General features: G+C 36.6%; 2 protein-coding genes across 2 annotated transcripts; one reads left to right on the top strand and one right to left on the bottom strand.

The window, feature by feature from the left end:
* Positions 1-5646: 5646 nt before the first annotated feature.
* LOC110445269 lies at positions 5647-8402 on the bottom strand. Its single transcript, XM_021489790.1, has 3 exons — positions 8303-8402; positions 7380-7480; positions 5647-6427 (listed from the first exon to the last, which is right to left on the bottom strand). The coding sequence occupies exons 2-3, from the start codon at positions 7474-7476 to the stop codon at positions 5877-5879; spliced, it is 648 nt and encodes a 215-aa protein (XP_021345465.1). The 5' UTR covers positions 7477-7480; positions 8303-8402; the 3' UTR covers positions 5647-5876.
* Positions 8403-12291: 3889 nt separating this feature from the next.
* LOC110445274 (uncharacterized protein CG13380-like) lies at positions 12292-15818 on the top strand. The gene is made up of 2 exons (XM_021489796.1): positions 12292-12585; positions 13500-15818. The coding sequence occupies exons 1-2, from the start codon at positions 12406-12408 to the stop codon at positions 13713-13715; spliced, it is 396 nt and encodes a 131-aa protein (XP_021345471.1). The 5' UTR covers positions 12292-12405; the 3' UTR covers positions 13716-15818.
* Positions 15819-16525: the final 707 nt, after the last annotated feature.

The raw sequence follows: 16525 nt of genomic DNA, 5'->3' as shown, positions 1-16525 counted from the left end.
GTCAGAAAAATTCATTGGATTGTAAATTCCCAGTACATCTTAACAATATTTAGTTTGATTAAAACACACTGATACATGTATGTACTTCATTTTTATTGTAGTATTAATATTAAACACTGTATAAATATCTCTGAACACGTCTGTTCACGCATTCTCCCAAGCTTATTTACAAGAATGTTATAACGGACCTTAAGTGGGTTGTGTACCATGAACAAAATCTAATTAACTCATGATATTTAGAGCATTCATATCTTTAACATTCTTATATATCAACATCCCTTTCAAATTTTTCTGGAATTTTTCTGCAATTCATTCATTGTTTTAAGTCAAAAAAATGATTTTTTTAAACAAAATTAATTAGTTACTTCATTCAGCAATAGAGGAATCTTCAAATAAACTTAACCTTTGAAAATTGAGGATGTTCTTAAAGTTGAGAAATGTTCACATTATTTCTAATTGAGGAAGTATACCGGTAACACTTGTATAAAGCTGATAAGAATAGTTGCAGAATGTTTGTCAGTTAAAAGTTTGGTGGACACAATATGCTGACTATAAAGTCTAATTCTGCTAGAGTCTAAACTATCACTTGATCTGACAAAGTCCTGTTAATGTCTTATTAGCAATTATTATTCAATCCATTTTTCGATAGACTAAAATTGGTTTATTCAAGCTGGAATATTCAAAAGGAGATTTTATGGTATAGAGCTTTTAAATGAAGAAATGTAACCTTGTTCACATTAGAACAGGCTCGCACAGGCCAAATTATTAGTATGATGGTTTTCAGTCATGTGTAATTATTAAATACATTTATTAGATAATTAAATATGGTATTCAGTTAAGTGGCACTTTCTTTGCTGTCCATTAAATGAAGAAGACCTATAATAGTTTTCCTAATGTGTTTTCTATTATGTGGGGTGACTGGCTGGAGTTATGTCCCTTGGACCACAAAATATGACATATTCTGGAACTGAAAAACACCCAATGACCTGTATTTTTGAGAGTTACTGTTAATGTCGAAATTACCCCTTTACTATGCTGTTCAAATCCAACACGTTTTGTTCATGGCAATACAAATTTCATACTATTTGCCTCCCAAAAATATAGCAGGTAAAATCACACCAATGAACTATAAATTTGAGCATGCCTGTTTTCAAAAACAAATTTTATTCATGCAGGATGTTTTTTGGCATGTTTAGCAATGAAACAGAAACTGATGGATTTAATAGAGAATGATATGTTCCAGACTTCAGGGTAAAGCTTTCTTTGAACAGATCATGAGTAGTTGAACTTACTGATCTGACAGTTGTACTAATAAACTTTGAGTGACTATAACAAGCCACAGACTGGACATGGTCAGTGTGTTTCTATGCCAGTAGTACAGGTCCTACTCTTTTTGTGATGTTCCAATTTTGCTGTATTTTGGAGATGTATACTATTTACAAAAAATAAATTGCAAATTATTCTTTTTCTTCTTTCTCTCATTTTTGCTTTGTTTTTGCTCTTGTCTAATAATATTGTAGTTCAAAATAGAAATTTAATTACACAGCTATTGCCCTTGTAGGAAAACAGGATTATTTGTTTCCCCAATATGAATTATGTTTCAAAGAGATAAATTGGAGAGAAACATGGTTTTTCTGGGAAACATAGAATCCTGTTTCCCTCCAAACATGGCAATGAATATTTTATACCAAAATAGAACAACAGGTCAGGTGATCAGGCTTGTGCACCATTGTTGTACTCAGCCTCTGCAGGCACTCAGAACTCTGGTGTGGTACCTCTTGATAATTTTTCTAGTGACGCTTTGAATAAAGAAATGTGACTGAGGAAACTCAAGTACAAGAAGGAAACACAATATTTTATTTCCTCATCATGTGATCATTAAAATCCAACCAGACACGCTGTTATATAGACGAGGTATAATAATAGGCCCTGATTAGTCAGTGATATAAAATAGTACCTTTATTTCAGTTCTGTCAGCATAGTCTTTTATACAGCTAGTTCTGTCGGCATAGTCTTTTATACAGCTAGTTATGTCAGCATAGTCTTTTATACAGCTAGTTCTGTCAGCATAGTCTTTTATACAGCTAGTTCTGCATAGTCTTTTATACAGCTAGTTCTGTCAGCATAGTCTTTTATATGGCTACTTCTGTCAGCATAGTCTTTTATACAGCTAGTTCTGCATAGACTTTTATACAGCTAGTTCTGTCAGCATCGTCTTTTATACAGCTACTTCTGTCAGCATGGTCTTTTATACAGCTAGTTCTGTCAGCATAGTCTTTTATATGGCTACTTCTGTCAGCATAGTCTTTTATACAGCTACTTCTGACAGCATAGTCTTTTATACAGCTAGTTCTGCATAGTCTTTTATCCAGCTAGTTCTGTCAGCATAGTCTTTTATACAACTAGTTCTGCATAGTCTTTTATACAGCTAGTTCTGCATAGTCTTTTATACAGCTAGTTCTGTCAGCATAGTCTTTTATATAGCTACTTCTGTCAGCATAGTCTTTTATACAGCTACTTCTGACAGCATAGTCTTTTATACAGCTAGTTCTGTCAGCATAGCCTTTTATACAGCTTGTTCTGTCAGCATAGTCTTTTATACAGTTAGTTCTGTCAGCATAGCCTTTTATACAGCTAGTTCTGTAAAGTTTGTTTTATTTCAAATTTCAAAAAGTGTCGCCTGGAATTTCATGTTGTTAGGAGGTAGATTCTTAGATCAATGGGCCCTCCCCTCCTTAGGACCTTTACAATATCTTGTAGCACTTGCCTTGCTCAAGTCTGGGATTTGTTCCATCAGCTGTGAGTGTTTGACTGTAACATATACTGTTTCTGGCCGTCCATCTGGTAGTCAATCTCACTAAAGTCTCAATAGGACAATTCAAGTATGTTTCTTATAAGTCATGTATATTTCATACATTTCAGCTCACCTGAACATTCTCATCAGTTTTTCATCCATCGCTTGTAAACATTTCGTATTATAGACTTTTCTGAAACCACGGAACATATTTAAAATTAATAAGATATGAAGTATTATAAGGATAAGAGGAGTTCATGTCCCACCCACACAACAGCTGAGGGGCCAGCCTGAAAGGGCAATTATGAAAAATCTTCCTAATAGGTAGAAATAACAGAGCTTTGTGTGTAGGTTTAGAGACAGCATACAATGTTTCTTAATATTAACTCCCCTGGCCATGATGGCAATTCCAAAAATCTATTCCATACCCAGAAATATAACATAGCTTAGCTGTTTTGTCTCTAATAGCGGATGTAAAACCATCAAGATCAGAAATCAAAATCAATTTTGTCTGGGGGAAGCAAAGTGGGAAAGTATGAAGTTTTCTCATTGAAACCCTCTGTCTACAAATGAGGCCACACCCAAGACTGAACTGATCAAGTTTACATTATTTGACAGGATCAGAAAATAAATTTGTTTAAAGTTCTGAATAGAAAATGTTTAATTTTCTCCAAGAACTTGGTCCTAACATCATGAAATAGCCTTAAGCTGATGGGTAGGTTGGTTGTTAGAATCAGGTCTTTGTTGTTCACTATTACAGAGTTACAATACATTATATTTCTGTTAATATCAAACCATCACAACTATACTTAATACAGTTGTGTACATGTCCTATGTATCAACACTTAAATGATTGTTTGAGACTGTTCATGGTTAAAACTTTATATGTAAATTTCTGCTTTGATATAACCCCTGTTGCAAATGAAAGTATAATAAACTAACTTTAAGGAAAAGAACTATAGATTCTGATGTATTATAAATCAGTTTCTGTGATGTTTCTTAACGAAGGATTTCGACTGTTTTAAGGAAAGAACTATAGATTCTGATGTATTATAAATCAATTTCTGTGATGTTTCTTAACGAAGGATTTCGACTGTTTTAAGGAAAGAACTATAGATTCTGATGTATTATAAATCAGTTTCTGTGATGTTTCTTAACGAAGGATTTCGACTGTTTTAAGGAAAGAACTATAGATTCTGATGTATTATAAATCAGTTTCTGTGATGTTTCTTAACGAAGGATTTCGACTGTTTTAAGGAAAGAACTATAGATTCTGATGTATTATAAATCAGTTTCTGTGATGTTTCTTAACGAAGGATTTCGACTGTTTTAAGGAAAGAACTATAGATTCTGATGTATTATAAATCAGTTTCTGTGATGTTTCTTAACGAAGGATTTCGACTGTTTTAAGGAAAGAACTATAGATTCTGATGTATTATAAATCAGTTTCTGTGATGTTTCTTAACGAAGGATTTCGACTGTTTTAAGGAAAGAACTATAGATTCTGATGTATTATAAATCAGTTTCTGTGATGTTTCTTAACGAAGGATTTCGACTGTTTTAAGGAAAGAACTATAGATTCTGATGTATTATAAATCAGTTTCTGTGATGTTTCTTAACGAAGGATTTCGACTGTTTTAAGGAAAGAACTATAGATTCTGATGTATTATAAATCAGTTTCTGTGATGTTTCTTAACGAAGGATTTCGACTGTTTTAAGGAAAGAACTATAGATTCTGATGTATTATAAATCAGTTTCTGTGATGTTTCTTAACAAAAGATTTCGACTGTTTTAAGGAGAGAACTAGAGATTCTGATGTATTATAAATCAGTGTCTGTGATGTTTCTTAACGAATGATCTCGACTGTTTTAAGGAAAGAACTATAGATTCTGATGTGATATATTATCGCACCCCCTTATACTAATAAATCATAATATAAGGGGGTGCGATATCTAGTGGGGTGCGATAATTCATTACATACTTACTACGGGTTTTTTGGTATACGATACGACACAATTGCTCTAACCCATATCAGCCCTCTCCGTATCAGCCCGCAAAACCCGTATCACACCCCTTTTGGAAATTTTTCGTTTTTCAATATTTCAAAAGAAAAATAGATCATAAGAAAGTAGATATAACCGTATTTTATTAGGAAGTATGTAATAAACAGAATAAAACATGCCTTTTTCGATATCTAACCCAGTATCAACCCGAGACTCCAATACCAGCCGCCTCTGGCTGATATTGGAGTCTCGGGTTGCTACTGGGTGTGATATGGAAAAAGACATGTATTATTCTCTATATATCACATATATTCCAGAACCCGAGCACCTGTGCATCTGTGGGGGATTAGTTATCCTCATTGTGACAGTTCTAGTATATTTTATTTGGGTTTGTAGAGTCTTTGGTGGTTAAAAGATGACACAGGATTTATCTTCTCTTCCTGTATAAAATAGTTATTGTGTTTTGTTCCTCAGTCTCTCAGTGGGTCCAAAATCTATCATCAAGATGACGGAGAAAAACACAGCAATGGGTTCTGGTATCAAGCAGGCATTCATGAAAATGAGCACAGGAATTATTATTTTTTTTTTTATTTCAAACAAAACAATGTATAATAGTAGTCGAAGACTAATGGTATGACGTCGACAAGGTGAGTTACAAAAACGAGACAAAATATATAGTTATCTATGGATTTCATAGACAGACAATACAGGGGAAACTGGCAGTTTAAAGAAGACTATAATTATCTGTTGTTGTTTCTTTATGTTCTTTAATATATTTTTATTGTCATTAATACATATTTGTATGTATTGTAATTACTTGTATTCACGGTAGGTAATTTAGTACGAGTATCTTTTTAACAATATAACCTAGTCTTGCGAAATGTTCCTCAAAACATGAATGTTGGTAATTTGATGTAATTTCATTTACCAAGTCATGTAAAGTTTGAGGAGCGAGTAAAATCTTCATTAGAAACCTTCACGAAATCTCCACGGTAACTCAGTTTCAGGCAGAGTCACCAATAAGCACAGTCATAATTTCCGTTTGTAAGTTATTTAGTTGCCAATGAGCCCAGCTGTTTTTATGTTGACTGTTCTGTGGTTTGCTGTTCTGTGGCCGTCTGCTCTGTGGTCGACTGTTTTTCCTGTCGTTTAGACGCAATCTTCTCGTGCTTCATTTCCTTTATTTTCTTCTTCAATTCCATGAGCTGTTTTTTCCAGTATGACCACTTCTCGAATCTGTTGCAGGAAACGGGCTTGACCTTGACCAGGGGACATTCCTGCTGACCCTGGGAGACTAGCGTCATGGTAACTGTTCCCCTGGCTTGGGACAGATCGGCACCAACTTCCTCGCATGCCGTTTTGTTCCATTCGGCTGTCCAAAAGTCGTATTTACAACCATTTTCCCTATGCAACTTCTTCATCTCTTTCCTTTCTTCCATTCTTTCTTGTCGCGCTATTCGTTCGTCGATCTCACTACATTTCACTTCCTCAGTTTTTGTGGCATCGCATCCTTCTGCTCCAGACAACAGCGGAGAGGTTCTGGTTGCCATGGCGACATCCAGATCGGCCCCGTCCACATTGCACGCTGTCCGATCCCACGCCACTGATCGATCGTATCGGCATCGATTTCCTGTAACATCCGGAACATCATTTTAAAAGTACGGCAAAACCAAAAGCATTTTTTTATAAGGGAATTTGAAAACAAGCTTTAAGTTTTAAAAATGTGGAATAAGTAGATTGGGGTTCACTTTCACACTGAATAGAGTCAAATGTTCAACTGACATTTTGTTAACGGATGAAAGATATTTCTATTATTAAGACTACTGTAAATATAGATATTTCTAAGTATAAGCTATGGTAACAGATCTATATATCTGGAGTTCGTTTTAGTATTAAGAATTTACTTATCAAAGTCCGTAAAAGGAATATTTCACTACTGAAGTACACTGATGTAAAAGTCTTACATCAGAGACGTATATACTTTATATGTCTCTGCTTACATGCATGATAAGAATATAATAACTGGAATTGAGTGTCACTAATTCATACATCCATGAATCAATTTTGGGAAAATGAACTCGTAGCAGAGTTTCGGATGGACGGCGTGCTATCCGTAAAGCATTTCGTCATTTATATTGAAATCTTGAAAATCTCACATCTTTATAAATTTTGAAATCTTTAAATCTTGAAAAAAACAATTTTTGAAAAATTTGTGAAATACATGTATCGATACTCCAAGACTAGGCTCACTTTGTTCTCTACACCTCTGTAATATGTTAGGACAATCCTGAAAGGACGAAGTTTGCGATTTGATTGGCTTTGTGTATAAAACAAATTGACCATTCACTTGGCTGATACTTGTCCTTTGGAGGTTACAAATGAGCGACATCCGACTTCAAAGCTAGTCAATTTTACCGTTATGCTGCCGCACGATTATTTTGATGAACATCGAAGGATCAACCTAATCTACTTGTATAATACGCATTTCTATTTTGTCATGACATATTCCAGGAGTGCAGAGCACGTGAGTGAGTGGCGTTTCGAGGATGATGAGTATACTGTTCAAACAAATATATACTTACGTCTTGCTTCCTGTCGGCTCCCGCCTTGACCGTTAGGTCTAGCGGTCACCGCTATGGCTACTACACACAATGCGGCCACGGTAAGTAGGACCCTCATCTTGCTGGAAAGGAAAAAGTTCATGTTATAAAATTCCACCTTGTTATCTAGTAGGTTCTGACATAGGAGTCTGGAATTCTGTCAATAATTCATTATAATAGTAATACAAAACAAAACAACTATTTTAAGCATAATATAGGTGGGTTTTTTTTGTATTACTGTTATGTTATTTTTTTCTTTATTTCAGGCTCCTGTGGTTCTGATACCGACTCAATTTTTTTTATACAAGTACTTCATATGTCATTATAACGTAAGAACGCAACTATATAAGCGAGGTTAAAATCGACGTCAAATAAGTTATAATCGTATTTTGCGACAACTGCACGAGTTTACTTATCGCTATTTACTGTTATTTCTAACATTTCAATATCACTTGAACATATGAATTGAGGAAACGCAAAAATTACAAAAGAGCTGTATTTGGTTTGTTATTCCTCCACAATTACACATTTCCGTTAAATAATGTCGTTCTAAAACACATACTCTATGTAACAGTTGCATTTAGTTTAAATATATCATATTGGTTTCATAAAAATGACGAATATAATTCATATTTAAACGGATTCGGACATATAAACCCTTCTTGATTTATATGTCCGATTTGTGAAATTCGTGCAATTCTTCGACCAGGAAGTCTAGAGATAATTCTGGTATATATACATTTACGTGACTCAATCTAAACATTAAACCACATAATATACCTATATTGGCTGATAAGTCTGGTATATATACATTTACGTGACTCAATCTAAACATTAAACCACATAATATACCTATATTGGATGATAAGAACAGGTACATTTAACACAAAAGGTTCACCACTTACTGTCTGTGTCAGTAGTGACTTGTAGAGATCTGGTTGTTTTGGACACGGGCGTTTAACTGGTGGTGAAGTCGGGTGTTTTCTGTATTTATAACGTTAGTCTGCAGCCCACTAGCGAGTTCATGTCGACTGAAGTACGTCACCGTCTACGTCATCTAACCAGAACTGGACATCCTGATAGATGATGGATGGGTTGTTTTGACCAGTCCTGACGGGTGTAATGATGAGTAAGAGAATGTCCACTCACCACCCGGAAACGTCTTCATCCAAACCATTTTCATTTGCTTAACATTTGAGCTACACCATTGCCAGGAATATTGTAAATTAACAATTTTTCGCAGTCATACTTACCCGAGAGAATATAAACAAATAATTCGCTTACGAGATTAAAACGTTCGACGGATCTATGGTAACCCCAGACTGATATAGATTGGTTAAAACTCCACACCTTAATTGCCACCATCGAAATTCCAGAGGTTACGAGCAATTACGTTCTGTACGAAGGGAGCTAGCCCTGGGGTGTCGAGGTGATATCTTGTTTGGCTGTACGCCTATAATTATATATAGCTACATTAATATTGTTTAATATTATGTTTAATATTATGTTTAATATTAATATTGTTTAATTATACGCCTTCGCCATTAATTCATATACATTGTTTAACTACTATTCGTTTACATTAATTTTACGCCTATATTAAAATACAATGTTTATTTTGTCGTCTACAATACATTACCGCATTGCACCTAATAAGCGCACTGTGCACTTAAAAAACCGCAAGAGGGGTGCGCTTAGGAAATCTCTTTCATGCTCAAACTGGCCGAAACTGACTGAGTCCGCATGTGTTCAAACCGACCTCTAAAACATTTGAGCAATCTTTCAAATGCCGAGTCAAAAAACTTTACGGGGAAATTGGCCTAATCTTTAATCGTAAAATGACCACTTGATTATATGGTCTAGTAATGTAAATGATAAAGGGCAAAAAGTCTTTGGACAAAAGACTGAAGATTATGTTGGCAGATCGGTGGAGTAAGCAACATTTTACGGGTTATAATTGAACGCTTCACCTACATCTTATAGAAACATGTAAAATACGTATATCACTATACCACGGGCAGTCGCAGCGGGCAATGGCATATATATATAATGTCTTTTATTTTCTGGAATACATGTATTTGCATTTAAATAATTAAAGCAATAGGAACAAGTCAGGACTTATAATGACACAATGGTATCTGAATACTCAGTGTGTGTACGTCATTAACTTGTTTATTCCATTAGTGTCAGCCCACAGCTTATTTAACAAAGCAGTATTTACTTAGTGTCAGTAGTATTAGGGTAATAACCGATGTTCGACACAATAGGTCATGAGAAACACCTTTGTTTATGTAACTGACATCTTATTGAAACATAACCTTTAACCAACATTTTTTTAATTATGCCGATCAATAAATAACGTTTAAAAGTGTAAGGTGAAAAGTTAAAACACGCCACAAATTGTGTTCAAATCAACTCCATTGTTAAAATAATTTTGACGTTACGAGCGATGTTGGTGACACATTTTTATCATATATGACGTCGTTTTTATCATATATGACGGCGTTTTTATCATATATGACGTCGCTTTTTAGATGTTTTGTCATATTTTACATTATTTTGTATGGCCCCATTGTATACTACCGTGCTGTCAAGGAAAAAATAATCAACATGAGCTGATATACTATTTTTATAATTGTTGTGAAATAAATAAAGGTTAAAAGTTGGCCGGGATTAGAAGAAGACAGATCTGGGTTGTGGGATGTTTTTGTTTTTTTAATTAAGGAATGATTTTTATTTTTTCAACATTTATGAGGTCATAACAACAATGGGTTTTTGGACATATTTTACATGAATCGCTAACGCGATTCATTCAATATGTCCATAATCCCATTGTTGTTATTACCTCATAAATGTTGAAAAAATAAATATCATTCCTTATATTTACATTGACGAATCCTTTCAGTGGATCGATATAACACCGAACAAAACAAATAAACGGGGTTTGTTCCTGCTTATACACGGGTGCAACGCAGTGGCGAGAACAGTGTTTTTTCGCGGGGAAATGTGACACTATCGTGAGAGATCTTAGCAACCGTCAACAACAATAACAGAACAAAATGTAGTTCCTTATTCAATGTTTATTTGTAGCACAGGACACGTGAATACGTGGATATTTCACAAAGCACAGTTCAATAATATTTTAAGATGTAAGAATTAAGCATCTAGGTCGGTCGTTCCGAGTGAGTAGTTTTTGTAGTGTATTACTACGCAGTGTGGTCAGGTTACTATCAGTTCCCACGTGCTGAGATTCTATGAACACCTGTGTTATGCATTTATGAATGTAATTTTTGTCGATGGGTCTAAGCATACAGAATGTAAATAGATCGTTTTAATCGTTACAGAACAAGTCGGTTGTACCATTTTTATATTTTTGCTGATACATACGTCAACAGAGAAGAAGTATCACCGTCAGATATATGTTGTTTTTACTGTATTTCTTTAATTCTGTTTATAAGTATTGACTTAATAACTCGAAATAATAAAATGACCTCTCGATTTCTACTCAGTGATGTTTGGCGCTCTAAATGTTGCTCAACGTTATTTACTATTATACGTCCTCAAAGTTTCAGTTTACGTCAAAAACGGCTATTGGACAGATTTCGGAATTTTTAATTTTGCCTGTTTTACAAGAAAACGTTTTTTCAGATAGATAATTTTCTTCGTATGATAATTTCGACAAAGACACATAACAAATATATCTCATCTATCTGTCAATAATCCTCCTGCCAACACGATAGACTCATGCCAACCTTCCTGCTGGGTAAGCTAACAATATGTTACTAGCGGTTTCTACTTCTAAATGGTACTGACCAACTTCAACAATATGAGGATAAAATGTCAGACGGTTTGGAGGAGATTTGGTAAGTATGGCGATCAATAATCCCAATGAAACTTTTGACGTCATTTGTGACGTCATTTCTGCTTCCTTAAATCTTGTTCTTAAAACTCTGCACATTTTTAATGCGAACTTCTTTGAATCGTCTTACCCCGTAGATGTTACGCGTTACACGTGTTATTGTGACATTTTCGGGGTTGTTAAGGCTGGGAGGTATACTGTCCCTGGTTTAGGTGAAACAGAATACTTCATGTTGTGTTATACTATCCATTGTTAGCATAAGATGAATGCAATGGAAGAAACGTTTTCTGTGATATATAATATGATATCAAATTCTGAAAACTGAATAATACAGCGATAGTTTTAGCGGGCGCCATGCTTGTTTTGAAGCAGCGGTGTCACCAACATCGCGAGTAACGTCATATTTGGTAATTACGTTATCTACCCAAAATTCTATTACACGGTAAACTGACCCGCAGAAAAGGATGAACGACGAATTGAGAAGGGGAAATGCACAGATCACATTAAATGTTAAAAGCCATACACGAAACTCATTGATTTGAGGCGAGCTGAATTTTTGGGACAATATATTTGGGGCAAATAGGATTTTATTTTGGCGAAATGATTGGGGCGATATGAATCAAAATTCGGGCGTAACAGCTTCAATTGGGGCATTACAGTTTTGGGTCGAATCGTCTGACACTCCCATTGTCCATCGTCTTCATCAATATACAATGTTTATAATCCGTATGACTATCGCAGACGAAAGTAAACAATGACTTCCATCTCGTTATTTTTTTTTAATATAAATGCACATATAATGAAAATATAAGAGAATGACCATGTAATGAAAAGGTGTTTTTTTTCATTCTTCACTAGTGTTGCTTTTCTTCCTTTCCCCATTGTGTCTGCTGTAAATTCCCCTCAAAAAACATACATAAGGAGAATGTAAAGCTCGGGCCCTTAGCATGTCGAATTACAAGTAGGCTACGGACGCAATATATTTCCCGCCAAATGCCACTGTGAGTTTGAACTTGGTCACGTGGTGTAAACACAGCATCAACTGCATGTGGTCATTTTGGACCAAACTACCAAAGAGGAGACACCTTGAATTCGACAACAGTTTAGTCTTGAGTAAACATAGACTATTTCTAGTCTTTTTTAATCGCCATGACAGAAAGCATGATGTCAACAGTCCAAACTCCTGTGTTTCATGTCGATGACAGAAGTCATGGGACCGAATCGATTACCCAAACGAGTTCAGCAATCGCTCGTGGAAAGGCCTTGAAGAACGCCATGTCATACGTCCGCTCCCCACCTTCAAAACCAGGAGCAGGCTCACCTGCTATGGTAAAATAACACATTTTGTTTGTCACTATAATTTATTTATTTAGGAAAGTGGTTTGTCAAATGGCCGACGGGGCAATATTTATTACGTAATGCACGATCGATATGGCGGCTCAAACCCGTGTGCCGTAGTATAGGTTCTCACCGTCCTGATACACACAGGAGCGAAGATGACGAATCATTTTGTGTAAATACATGGCATTATGATACCGGACTTTTGAGAGCCCGTAATGAAATAAAGTCATATATCACAGAACAATACAAAAGCAAGAGACGTGTTTGTACAAGAAAAAAAAACCAAGAATAATGGCCCAAACTTCCCAAAATTTAAGCATAATTTCTATTTGAAAATAAAACCTGAAGTACAATTGCTGATTAACTTGTCAAAGCTTAACAGAATAAGTGAAAGAAAATTGGTGGAACTATGGCCTGATAAGTTGGTGTTAAGATTTGTTTAAAACCTAGTTTGAAAGTATTGAAAGTCTGAAATTCTGTTAAAAAATCAGTAGTAATAAATAGAAGGAAAAAAAATAACTGTCTATCTTTTAAGCATATTTTACAGGTAATGTTTATGTTATTATTAATTGTTGACCGAATAACATATTCCTGTATATTATATGTTATTAAGTTTTACTATGTACAGTACTATAGTTGTGAAGTTGCATGTCAGTGCTGTATCTGTGTTACCACTAATTAAGAGGCAGCTTTTTAAGTGAGTGAAGGTTAGCATTGAAATTATTATATTAAAAACAGACCAATAGCAACAATTATTTTCAAATTTCTTGATGTCTTTGATACTTTGTCCACAATAAAACATTAATGACATTTCTGGAAATTCAACATTTTTCATGACACTTAATTAATCAGCCTATCTATGGTTTCACTTGTGAATGTTTTTTTTCTACTTTTTGTTACAGAAGATGGAGACATTCAAAGTGGAGTGTATCTGTAACAGGGAAATGAAGACTGTTCTGTGCCGATCCTGTGGAATGACCTTCAAGGGTCGAGTGCGACGGACGTGTCTTCTCCATCCTAACAATATCCATCTGATGGACCTGGATTGCTGTCCTAACTGCAAGGCTTCGCACATCAAGGAATTTGCCGAAACCATGGCCAGCAAACGTAACATATGACTTGACTTACTCATCCAGTCTGGGACCCAGAACTTGTGCCAAAGTAATTCCAGCTGAACTGTGAAATAATTGTGTTGTTAGTTTTGATATTATCATCAGAAAAAACGCTTTTGAGGTAGCAGTTTAGGAAGATATTTAAGGTGAAGTGGGAGTGTAGGACAATATTTTAGGTTGAGTGGGAGTGGAGCGAGAAGGAAGTTGTGATCAAAGCTTGTTTATTTACACTCTTACTTCACTTGATTTACTTGAAGAGGATCCGGAGCTAGTAGATCAAATAGGATTACATTCATTGCGGTATTATTGTTTTTGCAAGTAGTGAGGGGTTCATTGTGTTTGGTCACATTTAGAGCACAAGCTTTCACCAATTGTATAATGGATGTCGATGTTGTGACGTTGTAATGATCTACGGAAACATTGTTTCTTATTACAGCTGAGCTTCTCCAGGACATCATTGTAGCTTAAGTTTGAATGTTGGTTCTCTGGTTCACTGAGCACAGGGTGATGGCTGACTGGTGATATAAGGCTCAGAGTTCCAGTGCACAGTTATATTTGTATGTCAGCTGATCTTCAGATAGGTCCTGTGTTCAAACTACTGAAGTTCTGCTTTTCAGTTTCGTTGATTTTTCATTTTTGTTTCTAAATATATATATGTACAAAAATTTACAACAATTGTGATTGTATAATAGGCATCTGTAGAAAGCATTTAATTTTTCCTTTTTTTTCAAAAAAATCTATATGATGATACCGGTAAGATATTTCCTTGATGTCGCTCTTCGTAGTTAGTAATTCCTCCCTTTTCTGATGTGTGAGGCAAAGCATTGTAGTACTCCCCGACTCTGCGCTGAGATCCAGGTCCTCTGAACACTATGATCACCTGATGTAGGACTACTCTGGTCTTGCTGTGTGATCAATGATTAATTATTCTCTTGGCTGGAATTACCTTGTATTAGCTCTGTCCAGATATTCTTTTGTTTTTGTGATGCAAATTCTCGCACCAACACGCCTTTAGGTACCCATGTATTGTCCATCATGTGTTCTGGTTCACTCGACCCCATGGCCAGTGCTCAGTCTTCTGGTGGTTCTGGTTCACTCGAGCCCATGGCCAGTGCTCAGTCTTCTGGTGGTTCGTCATTGTCCCTCTGTCCCACAGCTTCATGTCTTCTTCTTTTTCTTCTTCTTCTGTTTACGGGAAGGACTCCGGTGCCGGATTAAGTTACAACTTAATGGTTCTGTGTTGCCTTTACATCATCACATGTCTGCTGAGAATTCTTAAGGTAGTGTAGAATTTTCTGCATAGATTTGATGCCTGAAATACTTGTCTTAGTTTATAACCCAACATTATCACATGGTGGGCTGTTCCAATCGCCATTTGTCCTATAGGTCCATCATTAGTTGATTGTCCTTAAACAATACTTTTTGTCTTGCAAATTCCGTAGTATATTAAGTCTATATTTAAACCGTGGTATTGGAGCATAAGTCCTACACATGAATACATGTTAGTGGTGATTGGTCAATTTTATAGGGTCAGAGGTAACAAATACCCACTTTTGAAGTAAGAAGTTTCTGTTTAGATTTTTGTGGTCATCAGTCGGTGTAAATTGATTAAATGTCACATTTGGGAGGTTTCGCTGGGTATAACTAGGAGAGTCCCTGCTCATCTTGTTTGGGGGGAAAATGGCTAAAAGACCTACAGTTGTACCTTTGGAAGTTGTTATTTCAATCGTTAAGAAAGTAAAATACTTTGAAAGTTTCTGTATGAACTTTTGATGAAAAAGTCACCACATGATGAAATTATTGATAACCTGACAAACAGTCCATCATTGCATAGATATAATGAGATCTTACAATGGTAGCCCCTATAAGACCCCTCCGGGACACCTTACAATGGTAGCCCCTAAGACCCCTCTGGGACACCTTACAATGGTAGCCCCTAAGACCCCTCTGGGTCACCTTACAAAGTAATAATGGTAGCCCCTAAGACCCCTCTGGGACACCTTACAATGGCAGCCCCTAAGACCCCTCTGGGACACCTTACAATGGTAGCCCCTAAGACCCCTCTGGGACGCCTTGCAATGGTAGCCCCTAAGACCCCTCTGGGGCACCTTACAAAGTAATAATGGTAGCCCCTAAGACCCCTCTGGGACACCTTACAATGGTAGCCCCAAAGACCCCTCTGGGACACCTTACAATGATAGCCCCTATAAGACCCCTCTGAGACACCTTACAATGGTAGCCCCAATAACCCCTCTGGGGCACCTTACAATGGTAGCACCTCTAAGACCCCTCTGGGACACCTTACAATGGTAGCCCCCAAGACCCCTCTGGGACACCTTACAATGGTAGCACCTATAAGACCCCTCTGGGACACCTTACAATGGTAGCCCCTATAAGACCCCTCTGGGACACCTTACAATGGTAGCCCCTATAAGACCCCTCTGGGACACCTTACAATGGTAGCCCCTAAGACCCCTCTGGGACACCTTACAATGGTAGCCCCCAAGACCCCTCTGGGACACCTTACAATGGTAGCACCTATAAGACCCCTCTGGGACACCTTACAATGGTAGCCCCAAAGACCCCTCTGGGACACCTTGCAAGTGTAGCCCCCAAGACCCCTCTGGGACACCTTGCAAGTGTAGCCCCCAAGACCCCTCTGGGAGACCTTACAATGGTAGCCCCTAAGCCCCCACTGGGACACCTTACAATGGTATCACCTATAAGACCCCTCTGGGACTATTTAAAATGGTAGCCCTTAAGACCCCTCTGGGACACCTTGCAAGTGTAGCCCCCAAGACCCCTCTGGGACACCT

Source organism: Mizuhopecten yessoensis, unplaced genomic scaffold (assembly GCF_002113885.1).
Source record: "Mizuhopecten yessoensis strain PY_sf001 unplaced genomic scaffold, ASM211388v2 scaffold2159, whole genome shotgun sequence".
Taxonomy (NCBI): domain Eukaryota; kingdom Metazoa; phylum Mollusca; class Bivalvia; order Pectinida; family Pectinidae; genus Mizuhopecten; species Mizuhopecten yessoensis.
Note: the sequence above shows the minus strand (reverse complement) of the source record. Positions and strands in the feature narration are given on the sequence as shown.